This window comes from Acomys minous (genome assembly GCF_964271855.1).
Source record: "Acomys minous genome assembly, chromosome: 10".
Classification (NCBI taxonomy): Eukaryota; Metazoa; Chordata; class Mammalia; order Rodentia; family Muridae; genus Acomys; species Acomys minous.
In genome coordinates, this window is record NC_140491.1 from 34,849,962 (window position 1) to 34,876,003 (window position 26,042).

The following is a 26,042-nucleotide window of genomic DNA, read 5'->3' on the forward strand; positions in this document are numbered from 1 at the left end:
ACGCGGGCTCCGGCCCGGGTCACCGCGTCAAGGAGTGGCAGAGGCGCAGTCCCGGGTACGCGCAGGGAGGGGAGGGGAGGGACAGGGCGGGTACAGCTGGGGGCGTGTCCAGAAAGGGATTCCAGCCTGGGAGGGGCGCGGGTGGTGGGGGCCCAGCGCCCGGCCGGCGGGCAGCGCGGCCCCTGAGCCGCCCGCGTACGTCCAGCGCGCCGCCTTGCCGGCAAACAGCAGACCAACCGAGGCCACGCCCGCGCGCGCGCGCGGCGTGTCCCCGCCCGCTCGTCGGTCGGAGCGCGGCTGGCGGCGCGGTGGCGGCTCGGCACGGCGGCGGCCGGGCGCAGGCGGCCGGGCGGAGCAGCAGACTGCGCCGAAGCCGCCCCAGGCGCAGGGCTCGCGGCGGCGGAGAGCGCCGGACTCATCGGGGCCCGCGGCCACCCGCGCCTTTCAATGGGCAGCTCGCACTTGCTCAACAAGGGCCTGCCGCTGGGTAAGGCCGCGCGCGCGCGCATTTCCGGCTGCGGGCGGGAGGGGGTGCGGAGGGGGGCGGGGGCGGGGCGGCCGGGCGCGCGCGGCGCTGGCTTTTGTGTGCGAGTGCGCGTGCGCGTTCGGCGCGGGGGGGGGGGGAACCTTGAGACCAGCGGGCGGTGCGCATGCGTGAACCGCTGCACATGAGTGCGCGTGCGTGTGCGCGTCCCTATTTTTTTTTTTTTTCCCCCTTACCCTCTCGCGACCGGCGCAGGTGACAAAGGGGCCTGTGGTGCTACGACCCAGTGTGTGACCGAGCTGGGCCTGCCTTCCTGGCCTGTAGTCCCGTGAGGCTCCTTCCCGTGGGCACCCAGGCGGGACCTAGGTGTTCCCTTAACGATGAGCCTGCGGGTCTCGCCTGGGCCTCGGGTCGGCTGATCCGGGAGCTGGCATTTTCTAGAGGTTGGCACTGAAGGAACATGGGTAGCCTACAAGCCTATCACTATCCTAGTGATGCCCATCTTGGCCTCTGGATTTGGGCCATTTAGGTTTTTTTTTATTCATTTGTGAAAGTCTTTAAACCACTGGGGTCCTGCCAGCGGAGGGCAGTCCTTTCTTGGCAGCGTTCGCTGGCCGCGTAACTTGGCGCACGCGCTGTGGAGCCGACCCCACCTTCGGGCGGGCTGGCCCCAGGGTTGCAGAGCTGGGAGGAGCTTTTGCCTACAGTCCAAGCGTCCCTTGGTGTCCCTCTCTTTGGCTCTTCCATCTTAATAATGAAAGGGCTTGACACCAGCTCTGCCCTTAGAAGGATACTGCCTTCTTCCTTATAGCCTGAAAGATGGCAGAGGAAGAGTCCTTGCAGTGTGTGCTGCCAGCAGGAAATACGGAACTGTGGGCAAGAGGGAAGAAGGGAGGTGCCCTGTGATGGCCTACTGCACTTCTTATCAGACAAGGCCATTTTGCAGATCCTGTCAGTCTGTTTCAGGGTGTGGCCGGGTAAGGACTTTCAGGCCTGCCCTCCATCCTGGACCAGTGGTGGGTACCCCTCCCCCAAGATTGCACCATTTTAGAGCTGTAACTCCCTGGATGCGTGCGAGTGCACAGTGTATATGTGTGTGTGTGTAGGTGTATTGTACATATATGTGTGTATGTATATGTGTCTCTATATATGGGGGTGAATGTTTGTAGGAAGAAGGTCTGCACCCAAACCATCAGGGTTATAAGCCAGAATTTCCCTTGGAGTGGAGAGGGCAGGCCCAGCGTATTGCCTTCTAGAAATCAGGAGGACTGCCTTCATCCTGGCCTTGCCTGTCAAACTTTTCCTGGTCCTCAGGGCCATGCCCCTTGTCCTGATGAGCTTGTGACTGGTTAGGACAAATTTGCCTTCTAGGCAAGAAAAGGGAAGTTTAGTTGTACAGTGTTAGTGGAGAGGAACCCTGTGAGCCAGGGGGTCAGCAGGATGACACCTAGTGGTCTGTCTCCCCCACCCCCACCCCGGAGGTAGTATGTGCCCTCTGTGTACTGCTTTGTCACAGAACCCGAGAGCACGTGCCCATCATATACAAGGATGTACAGGATGCCTACCCCAGGGAGGCTGGCGTGCAGGACATTAGGTCCACTGCTGTGGAGTGGGGCCAGCATCTCTGAGCCCTGCAAGAATGAGGGGAGGAAGCCGGGCGTGGTGGCGCACGCCTTTAATCCCAGCACTCAGGAGGCAGAGGCGGGCGGATTGCTGTGAGTTCGAGGCCAGCCTGGTCTACAAAGTGAGTCCAGGATAGCCAAGGCTAACACAGAGAGACCCTGTCTCGGAAAAAAAAAAAAAAAGAATGAGGGGAGGAGACATAGGAATGTGGGCCCGGACTCAGGTGGGGTCTGTGCTGCATCAGCAACATGGGGTAACAGCTGTGGAAAGTGCCAAGTTGAGGGACAGCTCTGTGGGTAGTGTGGGATGATACTGTTCTCCGGAACTGTGTTCCCTTGTCTTGTTACTATTTAGGGTGGCAGTTGTGGGTTGAGGCTGGCCTTTCACTGCTCTGGAGCTTGGTCAGCCATGGCCCTCCCTGCTGTATGTGTCAGCCTGGCTCCAGGCACAGATGTCTGAGGGCACTGGGCCATGTTGTTGTCCCTAATGTGGACTGGAGCCTGTGGATCCTTGGCGGGAGCTCAGTGATGCACTGCTCTCTCTTCTGTCACCGGTGGGCCTGTAGCTGGCTTTTAGCCGTGTGCTTAGTCTTTCTCCAGATGAGCCTCAGGCTCAGAGAGGTCCTCTTTCCCCTTCAGGGTTCCAGGTGAGATCAGGGCCCTGGCCCCCAGCCTATCAACAGCCCACTGTTTCCTGCCTGTCTTTTGAGCTTCAGTGGTGAGTGCCCTGCAGTGTTACCTGGCAAGAGGCTTCTGTGAACATTCACCCTCAAGCCTGGGTACTGCTGAGGACCCCCTTGGGTAGAACCCTGTCAATGTGACCTGGTGGCCCTGTGGCTCCTTGGCATGGCATATGAAGCAGGCATGTGCTGAGGTCTTTGCTACATGGCAGCACCTTTACACTAGTTTTCATTCTGCTAGTGGCTGGCAAAGGTCTTGGCTTGCATGGTGCTGGGCAGGGTGGCCTGCCCCCAAGCCTGGCGTGTAAGCTGCACGAGAGAAGTAGCGGCTTATGTTGAGTTGGCTTTGTAGTTCAGCCATGTCACCTGATGGTCTGTCAGCGTCAGTGCCCGCATTCTGCAGCCTCACAGTCACTGTCAAGAGTGATTTTGTGAGTTTGGTAGGGTAGATCTTCTCAGCCTGCCGAGTCAGCATTCCTGGAGCAGCTGCAACACCCTCACTCAGGTGCTCAGGGCCATGATCATAAATATGTCCCGTAGTTCCCAAAGCCCAGACTGTGGACTGTGTGGGGTGGTAGCTTTAGAAGACACACTCATTTTTTATAAAGTTGAAACTTTTAGTGTGGCCTTTTGTCAGCTTTGCCTGACTTAGCTTCTGTGAGGCCCCAGGTCTTTGCGTGGCCCCAGTCAGCATCAGCCCTGGGTTATGTAGGCAGTGTAGGAGCTGGAAGACTGAGGGACAGGGTTGCACTGGCCTGGGTGACTCAAGGGAAAATTTAGCAGGCTTGGGGTGATGGTGTATGGACCAAAGGTGCTGGTTTTGCAGCTCGTAGGGCGTGGGAACCCAGAAAGAGCTGCACCCCTCCCCAGGCATTGCTATCTCTTCTTCTAGTTTTGTGTGGATGTGGTGCTCTTCCTGCCAGTGTCTCCAGGAGAAATGCACACAAAGCTGCTTTGTCTGGAGACAAGGCTCCAGGGAAGCTTTCTGCAGGCCCCGTGACCTCTGTGTCCTCCACAAGGCCAGGCCTCCCTGCAGCATTGGAAAGATGTCCTTTTAAGAAGGGCAGGGTGGCAGCCCCTTATAATAAGCTGGAATATCTCACACAGCCTGTGCTCCTCAAGAGAAAATAGTTTTCCCAACTGGCTTTGGAGTGGGCAGGTGTTCTCAGGTGTCAGGACCTGCGGTATCTGTTGTAAACACACAGGCACACTGACACACACAGGTAAACAGTGCTGACCAGCGTTACTGAAATGAGTCTTGGTGGCAAATCCATGCCTTTGTCATGGTTTCTGTTCTGCGCCTTACCTGATGTGTAGTAGAACTCACAGCTGGCTGTGGAACACGCGTTCCTAACGGACACCTTCCCTCAGGGCTTCCCATCCCACGCCTTGGGCAGTGTCTGCCCAGGGGTTCAGGAGCAGTTCGCCAGCTTCCTCCTTGTTGCTCTTCATTTTCAGCCTCATTCTTGCCAGGGAGCAGACGCTTTCAGCTTTAGCCTCCGCCTGATCTGAGTGGCTAGGTTCTGTCCTTTGACTTCCAGATCTGGGTAGGGACCAGCCCATAGGACACCTTTGTAACCATAGAGGGCTACTTGGGAATAGAGCTGGCTTTATACCCCAGATGGATCTAATCTGTGGTTAGAGGTAGGAGGAGACCCTCTCTGTTGCTGGGGAATTCCTTTCCAGAGGGCCATTAAGGACGTGAGTGGCTGAAGGGTAGGGTGATCTGGTCCTAGTTGAGAAGTGTGGCCATTCCCAGGAGGATTTTTTTGGGGGGGGGTTTGTTTGAGACAGGGTCCCTGAGTCACCATGACCCATAGAGCTGCTACTTTTACTATTATAGATGACAGTGTCCCGTTAAGGGACAAACACTGCATGCCACAAGTCTGTCAGCATCCAGCATCCTGTCTTCGGGTCCCTTCCTTTTGCAGTGGTTCCTTAGCGCCCTCTGCTGGGAAAGTCCAGCATGGCTTCTACTAAGGGGAGAGTTGGGCCTGTGGCAGGTGCCTGGCACAGGCAGGGCTGTGAGTCAAGGTCATTGCTGCTGTTTGACTGACTGGCTCTACATTGTCTGTAGTGTTTCTCAAGGCTGGGCAGATCTTGGAAACCAGCACTAGGCACATGTGCTGGGAACTCAAAGAGAGAGCTTGTAAAAAAAAAGTTTGTGAGTCTTCTGGAATAGATCCCCCCCCCCCACTACCCTGGGTGCTGGGTTCTGAGGCCCCAACCTTCCTGGATTGGTGGCCACATGTGGCTTTTCTGGATGAGCTTCCAGAGCGTTGGTGGCAGTCTTGTCTCTTGTTGGTGCTGAAGGGTGGCAAGGCCAGGTTCCATCCTAGCAAGCCTGATGTCCAGCTAAACTAAGGAGTTGGCCCCTGTGTGGGGTCCACATGCTGGGAACAGGGACCAGGGCTTGGGTTGCTCAGTACCACACTTCGAGGTCCGGCCTTTGTGCTCACCTGTAATATCCTAAGTTTCTGGGCTATAGGCCCTGCCAAAATGTGTTTGGGTGTCATAGCCCACACTTTCAACACAACTTTCAGGAGAACCAAGTGACTGTTAGCTGTGCTGGGATGCTTTGAGCAGGGCCTAGGAAGGAAGTTGGAAAGAATGCTGGAAAGCCAGCATCTAGAAAGCTTTCCTGAAAGCCTTGTTAAAGATCCATGTTGGAACATGGCCGGGACAGCTTTAGATGTCAGGAAACGGAAATATAAAGGAGAAACTCCCAGGACCAGCTGTAGGTCCCATTCTGCAGTTGCATGGCCCTGTGCTCAATGCTGGCCGCTTTTACCTTCCAATTTGAGACCCCTGGGCTGAGCCAGAAGTCTGATGGGGTAGCCAACTACAGAGCTATTCCTAGGTCCACAGAGATGATATAGGAGCTTGCCCTACCCTGAAAACACAAACACATTAGAGTGAGTGAGTGCCTTGCTGTCCAGGTTGGTCTTCTGGCTGTGGCTGCTGGACAGGGCTAAGGATCTAGACTTTCATGAAGCTTCCTGGAGTCTGGGTTTTAGTTGGCCTTTGATGGCATTTTAACTTGTCTTTTGTGTTTGATTTTTAGTAAGACTTTGAACCCGACGCAGGCTTCAGAGGCTGCTGTGGAGCAGAGGCCTGAGAGCTTTGGTTGGAGACAATAAGACGTGGGATGAGGCTCCGTGACAGAACGCGGTTCGGCCTGGGGATTCTGAAGACAAAAAGCTTTGAACAGGCGAATTCATGGTCGTGGAAACCCCGCCCCAATTAAGCAATGTCAGGTTGGTAGGGGCTGCCAAGTGAAGCTATCCCTGCAAAGGAGCTACATAGGAGGGACATGGCTGCATAGCTATACGTTAGGCAGGCTGACCTATGGCTGAGGACAGTGGGATGCCTGAGGAGTGTGCTTGATGTTTGCAGGCTGCTTTGGTCAGCCCTCATCCAGCTACTGTGCTAGGGGTCGGTTTCTGTCAGGAAAGTGTCCCGAGGGTATGGAGGTGGGTGCTGAGGCCAGGCCTTACCTAAAGGAGCTTGAGGGTCGGTTCTGAGGCTGTGTGTGCCCACTGCAGTCCTAAGATCCTGAGCACGGCTCAGCAGGGGTTTCTTGTCTTTTCTGTCTTCAGCCTGGGAAAGGCTCTTACATAAGCTCAGCCTTGGGCTAGTGTTCCTTTCTAGCAGGGTCTAGTTAGCAGACCTGTCTGCCTCCTGGGTGGGATTGTTGGGGGTCCTGGCACTGCATCAGCTCTGTGAATGAAGAGGAGGCACCACGAGCCCACTGGGTCTTAGAGGGCTTGGTCTTTTGTCCCTCCACACAAGTCTTTGGGCATCATACCCATCTTTAGATGAAGATTCAGGCTTAGACCCCAGCTTAGCCTGCATCCATAGGTCCTCCCAGAGGAGTTGCTTACAGGGTGAAAGAGTGGGGTTTACATCAGCTTGTCCACCTGGGCAGGCCCTTGATGAGGTGTAGGCCACTTCCTAGGCAATAGGTTAAGACTGCTCTGAGGACTGGCTTTGTAGCCTTCAAGGATGTGTGGACATGGCATTGTTCACCACATTGGTGATTCTTGCTGAAGCCAGGGAATGAGAAGAGTAGATGGTTATCAACTCTTTAAAAATAGCAGGAAGTCCATTCCCCGCTACAAGAAGTAATACTTTTATGTGGGAAAAGCCACTTTGCAAGTCCAAGTTGGAGGACAAATGGATTGTTGCTGTTGTCCACCTGTGCTGCCTGGGGATAGGAATCGATAGGAATGTGGTCCATAGGGGTCACAGTGCCAAGCCTGTGACCTTGCAGACCCTGTCGTGAAGGCTGGGTCTATCTAATACCAGCACCTTTACTTTTACTGTTGATGATGGCATGGGTGGGTATAGCTGTGTCTTCTCAGGCACATTGCCCCCGGGAAAGGGCTCTGTGCAGCAACACCTCTGTCCCATAGCTGGAGTCATTGGGCCTAGTGTTGTCTAGATGGCAGCTCCATTATTTCTGAGTGGTCAGTGAGACCTGTGTTACCGCCCAGGTATCCAGTTCTAGTCCGGGGAGCACTCAGAGTCCTGCTGTACATGGCTGTGACAGTCCTCAGAGCATTGCCTTTCTGCTGCATGTGTTCTCTCAGGCACTTCCATGGCTCTGGCAGCTTGGGGTCAGCCTCTGTATGTGGATGTAGAGTCCAGAAAGGTGAATGTGGACTGCACTGGCTGCTGCTAGCCAGCAGCTGTTACAGGGCTACTCTGGCCTGCTCAGTGGGAGACCATGGTGACTTGTTTCTTGTCCTCCACTCCCTACTGTGCCTTCGTCCATTCTCTTTGCCAACTTTCTGGGAGGCTTTGCCTAGAGCTGCCTGCTACCGTTGGACCTACTTTGAGGTGTCTGCTGCCCAGCCCTAAGTGGCCAGACAGTACCTGGGACTTCTGTGTTGATTGTGTACCTGGGAAGCCCTTGCTCGTATATTTGGCTCCAAATGGGGTCTAGTCTAGCGTGTCACATTGGGAACAAACTGATGTATCCACAAAGGCTTTGGTGGAGTTCGGAATCAGATCCAGGGCCTCACAACCACTAGGCAAGTGTTCTTCTTCTGAGTTGCACTTCAGGCCCAAGGTTTTTTCTCACCCTGATTTGGGAGATGGGTTCTGAGGGTGTCATGGCCCCACTCCTTTTTTTTTTTTTAAACTTTTGCATGATGTTTTGGCCTTTGAAATCTACTACTAGGAATGATATCGGGTAATGTCAAATGTTAAAATCACCATGGTCTCTCTGTGCTGTTCTGGGCAGTCACATGCTGGTTTTAAGCAGCGAAGAGTGACCAGGTACTTTGCTGAGTCCCGTCGTTTTGTGATCTGCGCATTCCTGTGTTGACAAGCTAGCCTAAGGCTATAGGGAAGCTCCTGTCCCCACAGTTCCCTAGGATGTACAAGGATTTCAGGTCCTTGAGGGATTGATGGTCCGAGTCTATTTAGCAATCGGTGAGCTATATCGGACTCCATTTTCTTCTTCACAGTTTTAAGTTCCTGTTATAAAGCCCATGTAACCAGATGCTGAGTGCAGCAAGTTCTCAGGGCTCATCTCTGTAAGTCTAGTGGGAGTGCAGTGCTCAGGGCACAGGCTGGAGCTGCTGGGGGCATTAAGTGGTCTGCTCTTCTCTTGCAGGCGTCCGACCTCCCATCATGAACGGGCCCATGCACCCCCGGCCCCTGGTGGCGCTGCTGGATGGCCGGGACTGCACAGTGGAGATGCCTATCCTGAAGGATGTGGCCACAGTAGCCTTCTGTGACGCACAGTCCACACAGGAGATCCATGAGAAGGTAGTGTCATATATGTCCCTGTTCATACTTGGCCAGGCTTCATGGGGGGATGTAGGGGGGTCCAGAGCATGGGCCATGCAACCTCAGGCTGCAGTCTGAGTCAGCGCTAGACACTAGTCATGCTCCTTGGGCTCTGGCCACAGTGGGTCTAAATGCCACCTGGCCTTGTGTGGCCTGTCACTGTGCCTGGCCTTGTCAGGAGGTAGAGATAGACTTACTCTGTATCTTCTTGGTTGGCTTACATCACAGCCAGTTCATTAGAAGAGGAACTGTGGGCACCCGCCAGTGAGTATGCTGGATGCTACCAGGATACAGAAGGTCATAATAGCCTCACCCACAGTGCCTGCCTAGAGCTTGCAGTCGGGTGGGTAGCATCTCTGAGCAGCTTCTGTGATTCATGTTTGTCAGGTCTGTTGGGTTCCTCTGTTACCTGACGTGTTCTCATCTGGTTTTTGCTTGTGTCACAGCCAATTCAAACGTCCCACTGGAGACAGCTTGAAAGCATTCCTTAAAACAAATAAAAAGCCTTCAGAGCTGACAGGGTAGAAGCAGTCAGGGCCTGAAAACACAAGGGACCTGGCACCTGGTCTTGTGGATGGTCTGGATGGCTAGCCTTGAAACTTGCTTCTCTGGGAAGGATGGTGAGCTTTGCTCTCGGTGGCACCATGACCTCAAAGAGTTGCCTTAAACCCAGAGGCAGCGAAACCCATATCTGAACTTATCTTCACACTACCTAGCCTTCTACGTCTGCTAGGCATGGGGTTTAACACAGAGTGGGCCTGCAGCGTTGCAGTGGCTGCAGACTCATCTGGAACAGTCATTCTAGCCTGACCCCAGGGTGTGTCTGTAGTCCTTGGCACCTGTCACTTCCACAGAGACACTCAGTTACAAGGAGGAAAGGCTCAGAGTAGAATAGAAAGCACTTCTGACCTGTGGGAGTGCCAATCTGACTGTGGGGTGTGCTGCTCTCAGCCAAGAAAGAAACTGAGATTGCCAAGTTAAAAGTTATGCCGTAAGTATGAAGGAACAAAGTTGAAAACACAGGGCTGCAAGACGCCAAAGCTAAAAGTGAGAATTACCACTTAGGGCATAGTAGTAAGCAGGAAGAGATCAGAAGTTCTGAAGTTCATATGCCTTGTGGAGAGAGTGGGGCATGAGAGGAGAGTGGGAGCAAGGAATAGACAGTAGAGCCCAGAGCTCAGAGCAGAGGAGCTAGATGCACAAGCTGAGGATGCAGTGGTCAAAGAATTTCTCAAACATTAGCAAACAGTGTCTTGGTTAAGGGCCTTGAGCCTGTGGTGTGGCATGGACAGTACTCTGTGTAGTGTTGTTACACAGCCTTCTGGCATGCCAGCAGCCATACCTGGGGCCTTTGTCCTAGCACACATGACCTGCATTCTTACAGACATCTGTACCTGAAGGTGCAGCAGCTTGATTCACAGTAGCCCAAACTGGGCAACTACTCAGTGACCTTTGGTGATATGCTGGGCAGATTGCATCCTGCCAGAGATCCTGCCTGACTCAGGAAAAGTATTGCCCACGGGCACACAGCACCCTGGGTACATGTCACTGAGAGAAATCACCTTCCCTCTTTCTGCTGGCCGGAAATTGGATGTGATGGCTAAAGCCTGGGTAGAAACCTGTACCACAGAGGGAAACCATATACTGGGAATGGCACAGCCACAAGATAGAGTCTGGTACCCAAATAACTACAAAGGTGCAACAGAGCAAGTAGGACACCTGTGTCTAGGAGTGGAAAGGAAATAAATGTCTTATATTCTTGCTATGTGGGAATTTCCACCTTTTTAGAGCAAAAAGTCCTCACAACTGGCTAAGTGTTACTGTCTACATTGCAGATGAGAATGATACACTATCAGTGAAGAACATGATGAAGAAAACCTTCCAGAGACTTTGGCTCTTCTGCCATGGACCCAGGAGGTCTATTAGAGGGGCTGTGAGATGCCCACCGGATGTGGGAAAGTCACCTGGTGGCAGGAATCTCAGAACATCCCTGGGCTGGGTGCTTCACAACTTCTCAGCCAAATGATCTTCAACCCAGGGCTATATGGGGCCCAGGAGGAACCCAGGGACACTGCTCCCAGCATGTGCTAAGTGAAGACTTAGGGCAGTGGGAAGTCTCCAGAGGAACTTGTGAAGATGGGAGAATGATACTCCATGACCCAAGTGTACAGAACATGGGTCAAGGAAGTCCCCTTGCACCTAAGGTGTGCAAGAAATAAGTGACCGGTAGGCTGCTAAGGCACTGACCTTGGGCCGTAGTAGACACACCTGAGAGCAGGGCAAAAGTTGAGAGGAGAGGCTTTCACTGTGTGCAGGAGTCCATTGCCATGGGTCAGCAGGTCCTCCTTTCAGAGTGTGCTGAGACTCTGAGACCCAATGGTAGTGCCTTGATGAGACAAGCAGAGGACCCAGGGACGTGTGTGGCCTTCAGGTGTTTAGGCCAAGTGCTGGTAAACTAAGTTCCAGGGCTTGGATAGTGTTGTGGTTGGGTGGCAGCTGTTCAGAGAGCAGGAGGGAGATGCTTTTCTTATACATCTACACAGAAAAGACTTACGCAGCTTCTGAAAGGAATCTATAGGCATGTTCAAATGATGCACAGAGGGAGGTAAGCAGCAGTAAAATTCAGAGAAGTCAAGTGGGCACTGCCCTCTGTGCCCTGGCCCAAGGGCCATATACAAGATCTTCAGGCCCTCCCAGTCAGCAGGAAAAGGAAGTCCTTGCAGAGAGCTGGCCAGAAAAGCACTGCTTATGTAAGCCATTCCGAAAGCTTCTCTCTGGCCTCATGAAAACTCACAGTTCACCAGCAGGTAGCCAGGTGATCACTGACAGAGTAGGAAACCTGCACGCCACTGCCTTCTGTGCAGCAGAACAGCTGCAAAGCCCCCTGGGGCCTGTGAAGTTGGATAGCACAGAGGCTTCCGCCAGTGTCCACTCTGCCTGTGCCAGCAGAAAAGTCTCTGGCGGGATGGTAAGGTGGGAAGAGCTGCACTTTCACAGTTCCTGTTCATACAAGGTGAAACCATCCAGAATGGTTTGGAGCTTCAGTGTTCTCTCAGCAGGAGGTTGGCACAGTGAACTGGGTGCACATGTAACCTCACATGGTTTGGGTGTGAGCTCCATTCAGAACTTGCTGCCACTGGGTGCACTCAGGGCCCATTCCAACCAAACGACATGGACCTGCCTTAGTTACTCATTGTTTGCTATACTTGCTACGACTGTCTGGGAGCCATGTCCTTCCCATTGTGGTGTTGAGGACACCAAGTATACTAGAGCCAAATCACTAACCTGGTTACACAGCTGGTGGATGGGGACATGTGAGTGGGTGTTTGCAAAGGATAGTTTCTTGGAAGCCTGTTTAAGGAGTCAGACCTAGAAGCACCTACCTTTACTACTAAAGGAGCATAGGTACAGGGAGGGTGTCATTGGTCTCTCTCTCTCTCTCTCTCTCTCTCTCTCTCTCACACACACACACACACACACACACACACACAGGGGGGGGGGATGAGAAAGAGAGGGAGAGAAAGTCACAGAAAAACATAGGCAGATTTCATCCAGGAAGGCAAGATCAAGCACCATTAGTGGACGAACAGTAGACTGTGTTTCAGTGCCTAGAGCCTTGGAGAACTTCCATTTCTAGGAAATAAACACAGTGGCTTTATCATGGAAGAGTTAGCACCAGTACGGCAGAGTGCAGTGGAAGGTTCAGCTACTTCAGTTTCCCCCTTCCCTGTTCTGTAGAACATTGAAAACATGCCTTTTAAAAAGGTTTACTTATTTATATGTACATGTACTTGCATGTATGCCAGAATCGGAAGAGGGCATCAGATCGCATTATAGATGGTTGTGAGCCACCATGTGGTTGCTGGGAATTGAACTCAGGACCTCTAGAAGAGCAGCCAGTGCTCTTAACTGCCGAGCCATCTCTCTAGCCCGAAAACATGCTTTTAAAAGACATTGCTCTTATGGTTAAGTGCTAAGGATAAAAAGCAAGCTGGCTGTCCACATGCATGTTGACACACATATATAGCATAGGCCTCTAAGGTATGGTTCTGTCCTGTCCTCAGCCAAGCCCTTTGCAGACATAGTAAGGGACCTCATGTCAGGTGTTAAGTCTGTCCCTAACTACAGACCCATCCCAGTACTACCCTGAGATTGGTCCATTTTTGGTCTGTACTTCTCAGCAAGTGATCATTTATGTGGGACTGATCCCCACTTCCCCCAGCCTCATCTGCTCCACAGAGCTGTCCATCCTCCCGTGTGATGGCCATACAGCACGAAGCAGTCAAGGACCTCCCCTAAGTCGCCCCCTATTTCTATTGCCTGTGCTGCTCTAGCTGCCCGTTCCTCTTTCATTCTTCTCCACATGGGCTGTCCATGACACTCCTCTGTCAGTGGGTACCCACTTTTCTACACATGTCCAATTAGCATAGATGGCCTTGATTCCCTCCTTGAAGCCAGGGGCAGCCATCAGTTCTGGCCCTGAGCTTATGCACTCCAGGGACCACTCACCCCAGCTTCCCAGAGGCCCCTGTTTCGGCCTCTCATGATCGTGCCTCAGCACCTAGCTGCTGCTTCCTCATGTAGTAGTCTAGATGGCCCCTGGGTCCAAAATGAGTGGAAGGGCTGCCACTGTCTTCACCCTTGTGGTTCTTCATGACAGGCGAAGGCCATTGTGCCTCAGTGACAGTTGTCTGCATTCTGGGTCATACACCTGGCTATTGAGGTTGTGTACCTGAGGCAAAGGGAGGCTGTACTAGCCTTTCCACATGGAGTAGCCACTGTCCCAGAAGCATACCTTAGCTCCACAGCTAACCTGATCAGCAGGAAGTACCAGTGTGGCTTGGTGCAGGACATGGTGTCCTCTTAGAGGCTGGCCCTGCCATTCCCAGTCTAAAGTGCCTCTGGATATGTTTGTTAACTCGGGTGTTCTTTGCACTTCTCCAAGGAGACTGGTGTGGGCTGGGCCCCATAGTTTTGGGCATGGAGTCTGGGTGCTTGCAGGTGGTGCTTCTAGTCTTTGCTCTTGGACACCACTCACAGCCTCTCTGTTGAGGCTTTACTGGTAGCATGCTGCTCTTCTGAGACATCTGAGAGAACACAGCTGTCCCTGCATTGTGTTTTTGGTGTCTCCCTTTTGTTCCCTCTGCCTCCCATGCCCTTCTGTTTTGGCTGGCCGCTCAGCTTTTGGGGACCGTTGGTGGGTCCTGGACAGCTTAGTAAGCAGCCTGTTTTCCCTCACTGCAGGTACTGAATGAGGCTGTGGGTGCCCTGATGTACCATACCATCACATTGACCAGAGAAGATCTGGAGAAATTCAAAGCTCTTAGAATCATCGTCCGAATTGGCAGCGGGTTTGACAACATCGACATCAAGTCAGCCGGGGATCTAGGTAGGAGCTCTGACGTCCCTGTTTGCATTTACCAGGGTGTCTCAACCTCCAGGCTCTGTAAGACAGTCAGGAGGACTGCTCCTTGAGTTGGAGGTGATTTGGGGGCTATGAACAGGGCAGGTTGTGGTGGGCAGCATAGGATGTGAGTACAACTTCACTCACTGTGTTGTCACCAACCTACCAGGCCCTAGGGCTTGGGTCGAGACAAGTGGCTGGTCAGGGAGCTCATTGTCCTCTTCCTAGGACAACAGAAAAGGGAGTGTGCGCTATAGCCGTACTTGTATACACACGAAGCCATGTGTGCCCAAATTGTACCTGTGTGCAAGAATCTGCAGCTGTGCATGTATTTATGTTGAGACAACATAGCCATACTTAGCCATTTTAGAGTAGCCTGTTTCTGTGCTAGTGTCCAACGACAAAGCAGGGCTGCGCTCTATAGTACCTGCTGTTTACGTCATTCTGCCCCTCTGATCCTTAAGGTGCAGAGGGGGCTAGAGCTGGCCTGTCTGCGAGAACCACATCACAACTGAGAACTTAGTGGTGTGGTGGTCAGTCTTGTTTTGGTGATCCATGCTGCCCTGGCAAGCCACAGGGGCTAAAACCTTGGTGGCTGGCCTGCTCCTCCCAGGCAAAGCCCACCATTTGTCTTCATAGTCCCTAGAATTCACAGGTCCACTCTTCAGCTAGGGATGGCCCAGAGGTGGGCCAACTTTGGCCCTTTAGGTTCAGCTGGTGGGGTGGGGTGGGGTGTGTCTTGAGATCTGTCTTCTCAGGGGGCAGTTTTGTTTCTGAGCCGCAGGGCTACCTGCTACTACTCCCTGTTCCCTGTTTATTTCAATTGAGTCATTTCTGGAGAGTATATGAGTCCTGTTTTGGATCCTTCCTGTGTCAGATACTTTTAATTCCAAAGGTAGTTTCTAGAAAAACACAGTCCTGTCCTAGCACCTCAGTGGGAAGCAAAGGCAGAAGCATCCAGCCGGGGTGGGAAGTAGAGTTGGGGCTCAGGCCACTGTGGAGGATGGGCTCATGGCTGGGACGATGGGGTCTTCCTCTGAGGACAAAGGCCAAGGGTAGCCCAAGACAGACTGTGTCAGCTTTACAGTGCCTGAGCATGGGCCCTTGAGAAAATTGGGACACCATGCTTAGTGGGGAGAAGCACCATCTGCCTTGCTCCCAGGACAGTGGGGGTCACTGAGCCCTGAAGCCAGGGCATGCTAGCCTGGGAAGCCCTGGGGAGGTGAAAGATTTGATTCATGTAGTGTCAGCAGGTGGGGGCGGGGGGGTCAGTCAGCCCCAAGAAGTGCCTTGGCTCTGGCTCTTTGCTAGTATGGCCATGGCTGCTCAGGAAGGTTGAGTGGCTGGTGGTCCAGGTGGGGAAGAGTTGGGCATTGGTGCCCTTGGCTTCCTTTCAGCCACCTGCACATCCAGATAACTCAGGCTGGGAATGATCAGGGCAGTATTTGCCTCTTCCCTGCCTCTCTGTTTGCTTGTTGTTACCACATCTGTGTTCTACAAGGCTGCAGGTACAGGCTTAAGCATGCCCAGTGATAGAATGGAGAGTCTCCTAGGTGGCTGTGGATGTGCCTTCTGACATGTTACTGCTGGAGTACCACCCTGAGGCTGTGCTCTGGATGCAGCACCTCTTCCTGTGGAGAGAAGGCTGTGGGCCTGGTACATGTGTCTCCATGTGTTTTGTAGGCATCGCAGTATGCAATGTGCCTGCAGCATCTGTGGAAGAGACTGCTGACTCCACCCTGTGCCACATCCTGAACCTGTACCGACGAACCACCTGGCTGCACCAAGCACTTCGGGAAGGTACTCGGGTCCAGAGTGTAGAGCAGATCCGAGAGGTGGCTTCAGGAGCTGCCAGGATCCGTGGAGAGACCTTGGGCATCATTGGACTAGGTGCGTTGGCCACTGTGACTCAGCACAAATAGTCTATGCTATTCTGCCACGCTTCTGCTTCATAAAGTTGAAGCCTTGGACTTGCTAGCTGTGTTGCTGTCTTCAGCCCAGGATAGGACATCGGATAGGTAGTCCAGGGGCAAGGCCAGAGACACCAGGCTATGTCTTTGACAGGCACCATCCATGGAGGTCATGTATGGGCACATGTGTACATCGTATGTGGACTACACAGACATGGTATGCACATGGACATGCTTAGATATATACACAGTCTATGCAGACAAGGTTATATACACACTCATTCCCCACGGCTCTGGAGTAGTTGAGTGGGTATGGCTCCAGGGCCGTTTCTGTCCTGCTAAGTTGGTAGTTGGTTCTCACCCTCCCTTGCTTGTTCTCACAGCTGTTAGCTTTTTGTGTGTGTCCCATGGAAATGGCACAGTCAGCTGTGCCAGAGTCTCACTTTTGAGGGTTCCTGTGTCCTTGCCTGACCCTGGCTGCACTGTACTTCTGCCTTAGCCCTGCTGCCAGCATCAAGAGATGGGAAACGTGTGGGGTCACCTCAGTTACAGGAAGAGGTAGGCCTAGGACACAGTTGTTGTTGTCACAGTGGGCATTCACAGCTGTGTGGTCTTCCATGGCACTGAATGTGCCCTCCCTGTCCAGTGTATAGGACAGGATCGTACCTCCTACCTCAGGATCGTGCCCTCAAGATTTGTTGGAACGAAAAATATGTATGGGTGGAGTGAGGGGTCAAAGGTGACACTGGGCAGGTTTGGGTGGTCAAGGCAGCCCCACCCTCAGGGCTTGCTCTCCAGGCTGCCTCTGTTAGTGGCTCAGCCGCTGCTTTCATCACTGGTGTTGGGGGCTGAGCCATGTATCTTTTTAGTACCCTGCCTTGCAATATTACTTCATCCTGTGTGCAGCATGGCTGCCACTGACTACTAGCCTACATTGCTGTCCTCTCTGCTTTGCCAAGCTGTCCGCTGTAGCCAGGCTAGAGTTCCCCCAGAGCTCAGGATACATGGGTGGTGACATGTATCCATGTGGATGATGTAGATGAGTAGATGACAGACATGGTTATACATGCACACATGCTTGTATGTGAGCATACAGTCTGTACAAGCAAGGAGCGTGAATTTTGCCTCCTCAGTGCACAGCACGGGCTCCCGAGTTGCTGCACCCTCTATCTTGGGGACCCCCCATTCATATGTAATTGCTGTCTGCCAACTACAGGACAGTTCTGAGGCTGGCTTCCACACACTTTGGCCTCCCTCAGGAAGGGTCTTGCTGTGCAGTCCTGTGCGGCCTACAACTTGATAACAAATAGCACTGGTGCTAAAAGAGTGCACTGCCACACCCAGTGTTTTGTTCCAATTTTTTCTTTTTTGAAGATTTAAAGTCTGGTTGTTTATTTGTTACACTTAGAGACTTATTTTTAACTGGACTTACTCAGACAACGTACTTCTCTTGGCAGTCTGTGTTGTTGATGGGTATTTTTGGCTTTCTTCATTCTTTTGGACAAAAGTTTAGCGTGTTCTGTACCCTCCTCCTCATTTTTCTTAGTATGTTGTTTCTTTAGAGCAGTGTGTTGGTGCTGGTGTTACAGGTCACATGGAGTAACAAGATGCTGACTCTTGGTACATTGGTCCTGGCTTCTTGCCTTCTTTGTGTAAGGACTTTCTGACAGATGTCTTCAGTTACTTGTCTGTTGTTGTGACAAAATACCATGACCAAGTCAACCTACAAAATAAAGTATTTAATTTGTGGCCTCGTGGTTCTAGTTTAGAGTCTATAACTATTATAGTGGGGAGACAGCAGGCAGGCAGGCAGGCATAGTGCTGGAGATGTAACTGAGAGCTTATATCTGATCCGCAACCACAAGAGGCCGGGGGAAGAGGGGGGGGGGGAACAAACGAACATGATAGCTACCTGGGAGTGGTATGGGCTTTTGAAACCTCAAAGCTCACCTCTAGAGACACACCTCCTAATCCTTCCAAACAGTTCTATAAACTGGGGACCAAGCATTCAAATTTGTGAGCTTATAGGGGCCACTCTCATTCAGACCACCATAACAGACATCATCTTTCTTAGAGAGATTGAAAAGCTTTTGGATTTTGTTAGCTCTTTTGGGCCCCAACTATCAAGGTACAATAGTATCTGTCAGTCCAGAAATATCTTTCTCCCCACTCTGTTTTATGATAACCAAGTTGAGAACACTCAGATTGGCATCCACAGTGCATCCTCAAAGAAACTTGTGTTTTCCCTTTCCAGTTCTCTTTGGTCTATAGCAAGAATGCCCCTTATTCAATTGTAGTTACACTTTGCTGGTCAAGACACCTTGCTTCACGGGAAAACCTTGTTTGTCATTTGTCTTAGTTAGGGTTTCTATTACTGTGAAAAGACACCATGACCACAACAACTCATAAAAGAGAACATTTGGAGCTGGCATACAGTTCAGAGGTCAGTCCATAACTGTCATGGTGGGACGCAGGCAGACATGGTGCTGGAGAAGGAGATGAGAGTTCCACAGCTTGATTGGCAGACAGCAGGAAGAGACTGACTTACGCTTCCTCCAACAAGGCTACACCTCATAATAGTGCCATTTTTGTGTATGAGGGCCATTTTTATTCAGACCACCACATTCCACTCCCTGGCCCCCATAGGCTTGTAGCACATCATAATACAAAATACACAGTATCAACAATGTTTAAAAGTTCAAAGTCTCTTCTGAGACCCACGCAATCTCGTTAGCTGTAAGCCCTTATAAAATCAAAATAAAAAATCAGAGCACGCACTTCCAACATATAATGGTACAGGATGTACATTACCATTCCAAAAGGAAGCATGGTATGGAAATGCTGAGCCAGAGCAAGATAGAAAACCAGCTGGGTAAACTTCGAACTCTGCATCTCCGTGTCTGATGTCAAAACGCTCTTCAGACCTCCAACTCTTTTCAGCTTTATTGACTGCAGCACACTTCTTTCTTTGGGGCTGGGTCCACTCCCTGTTAGCATTAGCATCTCTTCTTGGCAGGTGTCTCGTGGTTCTGGCATCTCCAACATTTTGGGGTTTCAAAGGCAGTCCAGTCTTCACTTTCTCTCGGCCTATATGCAGGGACATTCCTGCCACATGCCTGGTCTCAGTGGATTTCCTTAGTCTTAGAGGGAGGTTCTATAGCCCCTTTCTTCTATCCTTGACTCTAAAGTCAGAACCATATGGCCAAAGCTGCCAAGTTCTGCTGCTTGCTGGGGCTCCTGGTTCAATTACATATTTACTAGCTTTCTGTTTTCGATGGTTTCCTCTACTGCCTAAGCTTGGCTGGCCTGAAACTTGTTTTGTAGACCAGGCTACCCTTGAACTCACAGAGGTTCCTGCCTCTGCCTCCAAAGTGCTGGAATTAAAGACATTAAAGATGTGCACCACCACTCCTGGCCGTGCCATTCATTTCTGATAGTTCCACTTTAGAACCAGCTCATCAGTTTGTGTTTTATTTAGTCCTTGTGATGTGGGAAAACTGGTCTTTGAAATTCACACACGTGTCCCCAAGACATACACGAGCCTATTATTTCATGTTTTAATTTCTCTTAGGAAAGTTCTGCAGTGAACATTTGCACAGAGTTTGTTAAACTTGTTAAAGTGCTTTTTCTCTGTGCTTGTGATAGGACCTAGGCACTACCCCTCCAGCAGGTGTTTGGTATAACTACTGTTAGAATTTGTGTGTTTTCATTTCCTGTGGTGTTGGAAAGAAACACTAGGTCATTGCATATTGACCTGCCCTGCTGTTTCCCTGGATTCTGGTTTGCAGAATTCTCCGGCAATTGTCAACACCCTGCTGGGTCACCTGCACTGTGTGTTCCTTCCTCTAGTGTATTTCACGCCCTTCCATTCTTGGTTCTTGTCCCTTGAGCAGTAGCTGGGATGGTCAGTGCTTTATAGAATTCAGTTTCCTCTCTGCTTTAGCTAAGGTTACTTCTGTTGGCCACTTTTGTCGTTGGTATTAGACCTTCTAATGGGTTCTTCATTGTAGACACAGCTTTTCCAGCTCTAGAACGTGTGTGTGGTCTTTTGTAGAGGACAGTTTCTCTGCTGGAGTTCCCTGCCCTCTCCAGTTTTCACATGTACCTGTGATGCTGTCACATGTTCCTAGCAGCTATCAAAAGTCCTTTTAGCTGATGCCACCATCTGGGCTGTCTGTGGATCTGCTTTTTTGTTTTCCTCTTGTCTGTTATAATTTCTGTGGTGTGCCAGATAGATCTCATCTAGAAAGGAAGCCTTCCTGGCTCACTGCCTTCCTTTGTGCCCTAACCCTGCAGTCACTGGGAGGGTTTTGAGTTTTGCTGGGCCCTGCCTACCTGCTAGTCCTACAGCTCTAGTGGAGTCTTCATATTGTTCCTCTATGTCTCCCACAAACCAGACATTTGTGAGGAGGCTGTCTGGCTACCCTCTTTAAAATTGTGCCTGTGTCCTATCGGCATGCCTGACCCTTCTCTGCGCTCTTTTCTTGGTGGGTATTACTCTCTCCTGATGGATGCTGCAGGAGAGACTCTGTTCCCAGCATTCTCCTATCAGTAGCTCATGATGTCTGTGCTCCATCTGTATCCAGCATGTAGCTGGTGTGTGGATATGTAGAGCTGTCCCCATACTGTGACCTTCAGCCTGTGGCTCCCATGCCAGAGCCAGGCTTCTCTCAGAGGACACCTGGTGTGGGTCTGTGGGGTTGGGCCAGGAGGGTGGCAGATACCTTGCATGTAGTGTATCCTCTCTGCTGCTAGGGTCTTTCTTTCTTTCAAGATTCATTTCTATTTTTTTAAGTCTGTGGGGTGGGGTGGGGGGTTGGTGTTCCTATGAGTACAGGTGCCCATAGAGGCCAGAGAAGTCAGATTTCCTTGGACTTGGAGTTAAAGGTGGTTCTGAGCTGCCTGAAATGGATGTTGGCAACAGAGCTTGGTTCTTCTGCAAGAGCAGCAAGCTCTCTTAACCACTGAGCCATCTCTCCAGCTCCCTGCTGCTGGATTCTAATGAGATAATAATCTTGGGAAGGATGCTGTCCAGAGTAGTCCCAGCCTGGACTGTTTGTGGCCAGCATTGAGATTCTAAACATGTCTGATAAGTAGACCAGTGATCAGGGAAGGGGCCAAGCTGCCTGTGTGTTGGCTCTGCACACCAGTGAGTACAGCTGACCAATGGCAGGCTGTGGAGGGTGACAGCTAGCTCCTTCCCTCCCACCCCCTGATTGTGCTGCGTCAGCACTGGGGAGCAGATGCCTTGGCCGAGTGTTTGTGACTGAGGCCCCAGGGATCTGGTATAACTTTGGCAGCCAGGCAAAGTTACATGTGAGGACTCCTCAAGCCCCAAGGGTGAATGTCGCACTTCATCTTGACTCTGCCAGGTCGTGTGGGCCAGGCGGTAGCACTTCGGGCCAAGGCTTTTGGCTTCAACGTCCTCTTCTATGACCCATACCTATCCGATGGCATCGAGCGAGCGCTGGGGCTGCAGCGTGTGAGCACACTGCAGGACCTGCTCTTCCACAGTGACTGCGTTACCTTGCACTGCGGTCTCAATGAGCACAACCACCACCTCATCAATGACTTTACTGTCAAGCAGGTGCGCTGCAGCTGTCCCTCCACCCTCCTCCCTTCCCTCTCAAGGCACTGCTGTCCTTCTTCACGGTGTGGCCCCTTACTCTTCCCTCAGGGTTTGTCCCTCCTCCTTTCCCCTAGGAGGCAATGGGCCTCTGGCCTACTCAGGAACAACAGTTAGATACCTGGGCCTGTCTCACTCTGTTGATAGACCAGGGTGTACTTGCTGGTGCCACTGCCAACCCTGGCCCAGGGTCCCTCCCAGAATTGGTCTCTATCAGGCCAGGCCCAGGTGGGTGGGAAGTAAGACTTGCTTGTGGGTGTGCCACCGCAGTGAGAAGCCCCAATGCCAACCACTCACTTGGTCATCCTGTCTTCTCAGATGAGACAAGGAGCCTTCCTGGTGAACACCGCCCGTGGCGGCCTGGTGGATGAGAAGGCGCTGGCCCAGGCCCTGAAGGAAGGGCGGATCCGTGGCGCAGCGCTGGACGTGCATGAATCAGAGCCCTTCAGGTGCCCTGTGCCCCAAGATGGACTATGCCCACCAGCCTGATGACTATGACTTGGAGACTGTGTCTTTCAGCTCTGGCCTCTTGCTGGCTGGGTGAGGGGAGGGCTTGCTATCTGCTCTCAGGTGGGGGACAAGAGCCTCAAGAATCTATCTCAACTTGGCCACAGAAATGAGCTGGGCTTAGGGCTTGGCTTGTTTCTCAGTTCGTCTCTTGATGTCCATGATGGTTTCATGGTCCCAGCCTCAGGTGATCACAGGGCCAGGGCACATGCTAGCTTGGCTTTGCATGCAGCCTCTAGTCCTGTCTGTACTGATTTCCTTCCTGGGGCTCCAGCAGCTGACAAAGCCCATCATGGGGTTAGCAGACCAGCAGAGTGATGAGCCACTGAAGAGCAGGCAGTGGAGTCTAAGCCCCCACTCCTAGAGTTTGTTCTGCTGGCCAGGGCTGTGCCAGCACCCCATCAGCGATCCTCCCCTAAGGCTTAGGAGACCCCCCACCACTTTCTGTTAAGACCTTGGGGTAGGTTTGATGGTCCTGCAGTTCCTCTTTTACAAATGCCTGGGGACAGATCAGGGACCCTCAGATCCTAGTGCTGGCTGCCTTCTGTACCTCCCCAGACTTGGGTGTTCAGACCACTCTGACTGGGTATGTGCTATCCTCAGCTTTAGCCAGGGACCCTTAAAGGATGCACCCAACCTCATCTGCACCCCCCATGCTGCATGGTACAGTGAGCAGGCGTCCATTGAGATGCGAGAAGAGGCAGCCCGGGAAATCCGGCGAGCCATCACAGGTGGGTAGCCATGCTGTCAGACTGACAAGTCTATTTTTCGCCAGTTCAGGGGAGTGACACTTGATTGTGCCCTTACCGGGGTCCCTGGGGGTGAAGTTGGGTAGCACATGTATCATTTTCATACATGAGGACCTGCCATGCTGGCTGCTATCAGCTGCTTGTAAGCTGAGGGCACATGTGTAGGGCTCAGGTCTTCAGGTTGGGAGCTGACTTCTCAGATGCACAGGCCCTGTGGTGTTCAAGGGGAGGACGCCAGGGCTGTGGTAAGAAAGGTGGCTCTGGGCCTGCCTCCTGGCCCCTGCAGAGGAAGCAGTTTTAACCCACATTGCTGTCTTTCTCTGGTGTACCTCCCAACCTCCCAGGCCGGATCCCAGATAGCTTGAAAAACTGTGTCAACAAGGACCACCTGACAGCCGCTACCCACTGGGCCAGCATGGATCCTGCTGTGGTGCACCCTGAGCTCAATGGGGCTGCCTACAGGTGAGCAGGCAGGGGCAGGGACAGCCTCCAGGACAGTGAGGCTTAAACTGGGCAGGGCCTGTATACATCCTCATTTAGGCCCCTGAGAACATAAAGAATGAAGTCGGGTGGGGCTTTTTGGAAGGTGGCTTGGCCTCAGGAGCCTCCTAGACAGGAGTGCTGGCCAGAGCTACTGTTGGGGCAGAGCTTAGAAAGAGCTTGGGGAAGACCTCAGGTGAGAAGCCAGGCAGGGATGCTGCCCAGCACTGACCGAGTGCCCAGCCACTGACTGAGTGCCCAGCACTGACCAAGTGCCCAGCCACTGACTGAGTGCCTCCGACCTTTCTGAATCTTAGGACTCACTGATACCTGCGCAGAAAGGGCTGTGTGCAGTGGGTGGGGCTCTGCATAGGTGACCTCACGTGTCTGCCCTCCTCTCCCAGCAGGTACCCTCCAGGTGTGGTGAGTGTGGCCCCCACTGGCATCCCAGCTGCTGTGGAAGGCATTGTTCCTAGCGCCATGTCCCTGTCCCATGGCCTGCCCTCTGTGGCCCACCCACCCCACGCTCCTTCTCCTGGCCAGACTGTCAAGCCTGAGGCGGATAGAGACCATACGAGTGACCAGTTGTAGCCTGTGAGGAGCTCTCCAGCCTTGGCGCCTGGTGGAGGGCACCGCACGCCCTTGGACCCAAGTGTGCAGAGGTGGCATCCAGTGTGGGCCCTGGCGCTCCAGAGACTGGCCGGGGCGTGCACTAGGCGGGGCAAGAGGAAGCACGTCCCCAAGTCGATTGTAGTTGTCCCGTCCTGTGGGCTGGCTCACTGTCCTGTGTCCTTTGCGTTCCTCGTTTAAGCAAAAGAAGTTAGTAGCTAATTCTATCACGAATGTTCTTGTCTGTGTACAGTTTTTAGAACATTACAGAGGATTTGTTTGCTTAGCTGTCAACAAAAAGAAAACCTGAGGGAGCATTCAGCAAGTCAGTTTGAGATTATTTTTCCTTTTCTACGTTGGAACGTGCCCCGGAATGTGGCCGTCGGCACACTTCTCAGGACAATGAATCCTTCCCGTTTTTCTTTTTATGCCACACAGTGCATTGTTTTTCTACCTGCTTGTCTTATTTTTAGAATAATTTAGAAAAACAACAAAGGCTGTTTTTCCTAATTTTGGCATGAACCCCTTGTTCCAAATGAAGACGGCATCGCAAGTGGCTCAGAGGAGTGTTTGCAGTGCCCAGCGTGCTCAGGACCATCGATCGGTGTCTGTCCTGGGGGAGGCAGGGGTTGGCAGACTCTTGCCTGCGTGGTGCCGTCCTGCTGATGTGGTAGGCTAGCAATATTTTGGTTAAAATCATGTTTGTGACTGTAACCATTTGTATGAATTATTTTAAAGAAATAAAAATCCCAGAAAGAGCCGGCATGCCTGGCACCAGGTTTAGTGGCTTCATCAAGTGGGAGCACCGGTGGGTCTCTTCTGGTCCTGGCTCGTGTGACCTCCCGGGCCTGACTCAGCTTCTGTGGAGCAGGCAGTCCTGGGGAGACCCAGAAGAGGGCAGCAGCAGACAGAGCTATAGCTCCACTGCATCTTCCGGAGACTGAGGGCTCTGGGTTGGGGAGGCCATCAACACAGGCAGAGAGGGCTGTGAGGGGGACTGCACAGCTCTGACAGCCCCTTTTGTCTGGACAATAGCCTCTGGTCCAGCAGCTCTTGGAGTGACATTTTTAGGCAAACCCACTGAAGATACCAACAGAAAACCACTACTGAACTGAAGTCTTAGTCTGCTTGCCGAGTGCCTGGCAGCTTAGGGCTCTGTTTCCTGTTCCTCTATTGCATTGTCTTCAGATTTGGACTTTGACCCACTGAACTGATTTGACAGTGATTCCCAAAAGGGTCTGAGCCTGGCACCATTGGTCCAGCCTGGGAATCAACCAAAGAGGCACTGCCTCTGTGGATGCTGAAATAGTTGAAACTAGAGACAAGGCTGTGTGCACAACTGTGGAGCTTCAGTGAATGGGTGACAGCAGTCCCAGAGCTCAGCTGTTTGTTTTTAATGGGTCAAATTTATATGGAATAATGAGTGAATGACATCTGGGATTATAAGACTAGGGCGTAGAAAAAGCAGGCAGTGGCTGGGTGAGTACACTTGCCCTGCAAGCACAAGGGCTTGTTTGAATTGCCAGCACCATGTAAAAAGCCAGGCATGGCTGCAGGTGCCTGTCAGCCCAGCACTTCGGGACAGACAGGCGGGGCTGGGGAGTTAGCTAACAAATCTAGCCAAAGCAGGGAGCTTCCAGTTCAGTGAGAGACCCTGTCACAAGGTAGAGAGGGATGGAATAAGACCCCTGACACTGCTCTGGCCCCTGCGTGTGTAGGCACATGTATCCACACCCCTGCATGCACCCCCTCCCCAGCAGCTGTGGTGTCAATAGCTCGAGTCTGAAACAGATCAGTGTGCTAAAAGGAACAGGGAGCCCAGCAGACTAGATTGGGCTACAAGTGTGTATGTACCTGTGCGTGGCTACATGCTAATGTGTATGTATGTGAGCTTAGGACTTGAGCAAGGGAAACAAATCGGGCTTCACCCTTCAGGGGGCAGAACTGTAGAATGACTCAGAGAGGGCTAATTTGTTCAAATAGGGTCAAAATCACAAATCATGGGGTAAGAACTAGGATTGTTTTGTATGTAAGGCTCCTTGGTAACGTTTATTTTAGAAAAGACTGGGCCAAGATCCTGGAATGTAGGGCATGCAAGGGTCCTGTGGCAGCAAGAAGGAGACTTGAGTCCCTGGGTCAGGAGTGAGGCTCATCCTCAGGCCCAGGGCTGGG

The 26,042-nt window shown here is 52.2% G+C and overlaps 1 protein-coding gene across 4 annotated transcripts; it reads left to right on the top strand.

Annotated features, from left to right (window-relative positions):
* Positions 1–164: 164 nt before the first annotated feature.
* Positions 165–24,635, top strand: CTBP1 (C-terminal binding protein 1). 4 transcript variants are annotated; one of them, XM_084800193.1, is made up of 11 exons: positions 174–487; positions 2,746–2,824; positions 5,851–6,043; positions 8,410–8,564; positions 13,830–13,974; positions 15,673–15,879; positions 21,272–21,486; positions 21,844–21,974; positions 22,636–22,763; positions 23,126–23,243; positions 23,666–24,635. In XM_084800193.1, exons 3-11 carry the CDS (start codon positions 6,037–6,039, stop codon positions 23,850–23,852), a joined length of 1,293 nt encoding a protein of 430 aa, XP_084656319.1. In that variant the 5' UTR covers positions 174–487; positions 2,746–2,824; positions 5,851–6,036; the 3' UTR covers positions 23,853–24,635. The 4 variants fall into 4 exon arrangements, with proteins under 4 accessions (XP_084656317.1, XP_084656316.1, XP_084656319.1 ...); XM_084800192.1 differs by lacking the exon at positions 2,746–2,824; XM_084800191.1 differs by lacking the exons at positions 2,746–2,824; positions 5,851–6,043 and having other exon boundaries at positions 165–487; positions 23,669–24,635.
* Positions 24,636–26,042: the final 1,407 nt, after the last annotated feature.